A 6,000-nucleotide genomic window follows, 5' to 3' on the forward strand; every position below is an offset into this window, starting at 1 on the left:
GATCTTCCTCTCCAGAGTCTCCACTGTTGACAGGGTCACCTCATAGATGAGCAGGAGCCAGAGGACACAAGGTAGAATGCCGTGTTGGTAGATCCAAGCCTTGAACCTGCCAGGTAAACCCAACTTGTCGACAGTGGTGAGCCAAGTCTCAAGATCCTTGATGGTTGCTTGAATCGACGCTGCATCCCTGAGGCTGCAGTCAAAAATGTTGCCAAGGCTCCTGACTGGTTTCTCGATGATGGATGGGATTGCAATGCTGTCCACAAACAAGCGAAACTTGTCCACCACTTTTCCCCTCTTCAACACCATAGCCCTGGATTTGGCAGGTTTGAAGCTCATCCTTGCCCAGGACATGAGCTTTTCCAGACTCTGGAGGATCCACCCGGCACCGATGTAGTGGTGACCGTAAGGTCGTCCACAAAGGCTCGAATGGGGGGCTGCCAAATGCCTGACTTGGACAGGGGGCCTACAGTTTCAGCTGCCTTGACCACCATGTTCATGGCAAGGGCGAAGAGAGTAACTGAGATGGTACACCCATTTATGATCCCCCTTTCAAGCCGATGCCAGTCCGATGTTGTATCCCCAGAAGTGATTCTGAGCCTGACATTCCCATAGTAGTTAAGGATGAGGTCCTTGATCTTACTGGGTACATGGTTCCGGTCCAAGGTTGCCTCAACCAGCTTGTGAGGTATCCAGCCATATGCATTGGCAAGGTCAAATCAAAGCACAACCAGGTCTCCTTTCCCTTCGCATGCCTCCCTGATTAGCTGTGTGCTGACTCCCGTGTGTTTTAGGCAGCCAGGAACTCCAGGTATGCCCCCTTTCTGTACTAAGGTGTCGATGTACGCGTTCTTTAGGAGGAAGTCTGTCAACCTTCTCGATAGTACGCTGCAGAAGATCTTTCCCTCCACACTAAGAAGTGAGATGGATCAGATCTGCCCCAGCTTGGTTGAGTTCTCCTCCTTGGGTATCGAGACACCCTCTGCCTGCCTCCACCTGTCCGCTACGGTTCTCCTGCAACAAATGACTCACAGAATGTCCCACAGGATTCTGAGGAGCTCTGGGCAGCGCTTGTACACCTTGTAGGGTACTCCACTGGGTCCATGCACGGAGCTGGCTTTGGCTGCAGCAACCACCTCCTGGACTTCCTTCCAAGTGGGTTCTTTGGTGTTGAATGCCATAGTGGGACATTGTATGTCTGGGAGGTTAGTGAGGGGCCCTAGCTCTTGCTCTCTCTTGGGATCACTCAGCATGTTTTGCAGGAAGTGGTCTACCTCTTCCTTGGAGCAGGCAAGGCTGCTGCTCTGCTTCTGCCCTAACAGTCAACATTTGTGACTCCAAATGGATCAGCTATGAATGCAGTTCGCTTCCTGGCTCTCTCTCTCCTCCGTCTCCTGTGCCATTTTGTTCTCTGCAGGGTCGTGGGCTTCTTTCTGATAATGTTGCGGAGCTCAGCCAGTGGTGGTTTCTCCTCCTCAGTTGCTGCCTTGAATTGTCTTGCCAGAGTGCAGAGCTCTTGCTGCAGCTGTTTGATCTTGTCTGCCCTCCAGTTCATGGCGTATTTGGATCTATGTTGCACTCTTCAACACCAAATCTCTCTGCTGCAAAGCTAACTATGATGGTGGTCATCGTCTGAAGCCGTCTGTCTGCATCTCCTTTTGCTGAAGCTTCGATGATTCTGGCCGCATCCTCATTGAACTCGTGCCACACTCTATGCTGGTTTGCTGGAGGCCACTTAATTAGCTGCTGAACTACTTTGCTAGGAGCTGGAGGGTTTCGCACTTGGAGGTTCTGGGTTCTGTGGGGTGTCTCCCGGCCAGGCTCCTCCTGCGTCTCACCAGGATGGGATCCTGTAAGCTGGTCTCTCCTGCACAAAGCATTTCATTCAGCCCTGGTAGATTTTAAGGCCATGCTGCAGACCTTGCCGCAAATGCATCTTGCTGTTATTGTTGATAATCCATTTTCTAAGGTCATTACCATTAGATCGTCCTGTTGGGGTGCTCTTTCTCCCCCTCTCTCTGGCTCCCCTGGGGGTATATCTCCATAGGTAGGACTGTAGCTTTGTTGGGTTCTTCCTCTCGGTGGAAGTGATGAGCCAAGACTCAAGCTCCTTGATGGTTGCTTGAATCGACACTGCATCCCTGAGGCTGCAGTCAAAAACTTTGCCAAGGCTCCTGAAAGGTTTCTCAATGATGGATGGGATTGCAATGCCATCCACAAAGAAGGGAAACTTGTCCACCACTTTTCCCCTCTTCAACACCACAATATTGAAATACTGACTATTTGAAGACATTGACTAAATGTTCACATTTGGACCATATTTCACCAGTGTAACAACTGAAATATGGTCTAAATGTGAATGTTTAATAAACATCTCCAAATAGCCGGTATTTCAATTTGCACTTTTAATTTGAATCCAATGCCACCTCTGATGTAGGACTCAGCAACTGACTTTCCTGCCAAAAAATAATTTCAAGTTCGGTGCAGATTTGTAATTAGATGTCGATCTGTCATAAGGGTAAAGATCTGGATCCAGTTACTGAACGCTAACCTCACTAACTTTTTGGGACAATATCCTAGGTCAATCGTTTTCGGATACATTGTTCAGCCTGATGTACTGAACGCAGATCCCCACACCTTTAAACTCCTTTAAAAAGCTGTCATATTGAAGGAAATAAAGAGAGCCCTTTAGGAACGTGATAAGAATTTGAAACTTTACACGCATGTAATACTCCTCCTTTTGATGATCAAAATGTGGACCGTTTTGTGCATTAGGCCGGATTCATAGTCGACGCAAACTACACAAGCGTAGCTTGCGTTGTTTACGTCGACTATGAATCAGGCCTTATGCTGAAACCAACCAATAAAGGAGCGAGCCCGCTTCAGTTTTGTTCCCTCTGCGATCACTCCTCAACAAGACACCACGATAATAACCCCCCTATCATCCCATGAAACATGTATAAATGTATGTATGTATATATGTGTAAATATGTCCGTGGGTTACTGTATGTGTATTCGTCTTGATGTATAAATGTGAAATTGAATGTGGGGTTTTGGGTGTAATGGGTTTATGTTGTGTTGCACTTTTTTCTACAGTTCAGTAAATATGAATTTCCTGCAAAGGACAATAAAGACTAATCTAATCTAATCAACTGTCATCGAGCGGTTGGACCGTGACCTGTGTGTATAGAAGTAGGCCTCAGAAAAGCCTGAACTAGATATTTCCGCCAATAAAGGAAATTTAAATTAAGATACGGTTTTGGAAGTTATTAAGGGTATTAGATGTGCATCCGTAATAAGGGTTTAGATCTGGATCCAGTTCTGTAAAGCTAACCTAGTCCCTCACCTTTCACCCCATTAAAAAGCTGTCATATTGAAGGAAATAAAGAAAGCCTTGTTGGCTTTTGGTGCTTTTCTTAATGATGTTTCCTTGTCTTTTACTCTTAGGGTCTGCGTTGTGTTTTCTGAGTCAATAAAAGTGCAGTAGCACACAGCTAATCCACAATCTTGTCTAGTCTTTTGTAATGCAAAATTAACTCCAACACAGGATTTTGAGGCGGCAATGAAAACAGGTTTATTATACACTGCTGAACTCATACAATAAAGTAGACACTTGCCAAGTCTGCCTACCCCCTCTCTGCCTGCCTGCCAAAAAATCAAACCTTCAAGGCTTAAGTGTCCTCCTTAAGTACTGTTTCTCTCTGCATATCGGCAGCGGCTAGGTTTTCGGATAAACGGCGCCGAAGGCACAAGATGACCCTCCACTAGGATCTGTACACAACCAGTATGCGTCATAAAACCTTCTTTATGGTGCAACTGTCCCTTAGATTAGCGCATCTCCCTATGTTTAACCAATTAATTTACGACACGACAGGTGGTAAATGAGAAACACATGACTTTTGCTAAGTTAAGACATCATCCTTATCTGTGCTCCAACTCATCTGCACATTCCAAAAGTGACCCTTAGCTTGAACCGTCTACCTTAGGCCTCTCTGCATACAGCTATCTTATCTATCTAACAATGTTCTGACTACCCAGCAAGCAGACAATTAAGGTATTACATTAATGTATATTCCTTTAAAACCCATCAGCCCTTTAGGAAAGTGACAATGAAAGTGATAATAGTGAAAATTGAAACTTAACACTCATGTAATACACCTCTGTTGAATCCTGTATGTGAAATTCCATGTAACTGCGGAGGTGGTGCGACAGTGGATACGTGAAAAGGCTGTGACCTCTAGTGATCTTTTGCCCTTAAATCTCTATGAACAGTCTGAGAGGTCCCATTTTTAGATGTTCAGCCCAATGTTCCGAACGCATGGACACCTTCGGCGATGTCCTACAATGAAAATGTTTTAAAAAACTATCCCTGCCTGTGCAGATGGTCTTACGGTCTGAATTCCTCTCTTTTTCCTTCTCCTCACCATCACCTTCTTCCTCTTTCAGGCAGGATGAAGGACAGACTGGCCCACATGCAGACCATCAGCAAGGAACTGGAGGACCACGCTTTGGACCTGCACGGGTTTGAGTATGACTTGGACATGGTGGAGTTCTTCCAGCAGGCCGTGGTGTTCGACAACTCCACCGTTATGGAGGACATCCTGAGGGAGGCTCACTCCATGCACCAGGAGGTCTCTCTGCTTCAGCTGGAGGTGCAGCGCCTGGTCCAACATAACGAGCGTGTGAGCACCACCGTGCGCTGCCTCACCATCATCAAGCAGGACTCCAACTCCATCGCCAAGAGGATCCAGCTGCATGGGGAGGCCCTGCACGCCAGGGTCAAAGCGCTGGGAGAGCAGAGCAAACAGCTGGAAGAGAAAGAAGGTCCCAACGCTGCTGTGACCCGCATCGCCCGCTCCCAGTACTCCACAATCTCCCTGGCCTTTCACTCCACTATGGCCGACTACAACCGGGCAGAGGAGAACCAGAGAGAGGTATGCCGAGAGCGCATCCAGAGGCATGCGTCCATCCTGGGGAAGGAGATGTCTGAGGAGCAGATGGACACACTGGTGGAGAGGGGGGGTGAGGGCTGGGGGGAGCTGTCCCAGAGCCTGCAGACAGAGAGGCGTTCGTCTCGCTGGGCTCTATGTGAGATCAAAGGCAGGCATAGGGAGCTGATGGAGCTGGAGGCTCGACTCAAGGAGGTACGTGACCTGTTCCTAGAGATGGCCATGCTTGTGGAGGAGCAAGATTCCATGATAAATAACATCGAGTCCAATGTGAGCGGCACACAGGAATACATAGACATAGTCAACGTGCAGATCAAGAAGGCCCTGGAGTATAAGAGAAAGAACCCCTTCACGCAATGCTGCACCTGTCTGCACTGGTGGTGACGCACTCCGTAGTTCACAACAAATCAATAACAGTAATTATAAGAAATCAGTCTTTATTTATTTATTTCATATTTATTTTCATATAAATATGTTATTTGTGTCTCGTCTTCCTTGAAGAGATCAGATCACTAATCTCACGTGATGGAAGCGTTGTTTTCACGTTCCATGCCATGGCAGACAAGTGACACATTCAAGGAAGAAAGGGGAGAATGCATTTCAAGAGTATTCAAATAGGGCCCTAGAATTCAACCCCAAAGGACTGAGATGTGATGTCATAGCATGACTATGCAATAACAAGTTCTATAGGGACATGATTATGTCAAAGAAACTGAACACATTTTGATTTTATAATATGGTCGTTCTATGTTGATCATAAAGGTAATCTCCCACCAGCCATTAATGGACACCAGTGGTACCAATGACAATGTTTAGATGGAGGGGTGTCAGTTGAAATGATTACACCATTTGTTTGACGGCATCTTCTGTCTAGATTCTCAGAAACTGCTGATATGTTTTAATGTGAATATGATATTTTCTTTATTTAAATGATTCTGCACCATCCCATATTCCCTATATAGTCTATAATTGTAATAATCTGTGTTTTGTGTACCTGCCTTATTATAATGGTTTAAAGTTGCAGCGTGTATGCTGTTTGTCATTTCCTGTT

The 6,000-nt window shown here is 46.2% G+C and overlaps 1 protein-coding gene across 1 annotated transcript; it reads left to right on the forward strand.

Annotated features, from left to right (window-relative positions):
* Positions 1-4,451: 4,451 nt before the first annotated feature.
* LOC311321528 (syntaxin-11-like) lies at positions 4,452-5,333 on the forward strand (the record flags this gene model as incomplete). The annotated part of the gene is made up of 1 exon (XM_084453524.1): positions 4,452-5,333. The coding sequence occupies one exon, from the start codon at positions 4,452-4,454 to the stop codon at positions 5,331-5,333; it is 882 nt and encodes a 293-aa protein (XP_084309650.1).
* Positions 5,334-6,000: the final 667 nt, after the last annotated feature.

Source organism: Borostomias antarcticus, assembly GCF_949987555.1.
Source record: "Borostomias antarcticus genome assembly, chromosome: 19".
Taxonomy (NCBI): Eukaryota; Metazoa; Chordata; class Actinopteri; order Stomiiformes; family Stomiidae; genus Borostomias; species Borostomias antarcticus.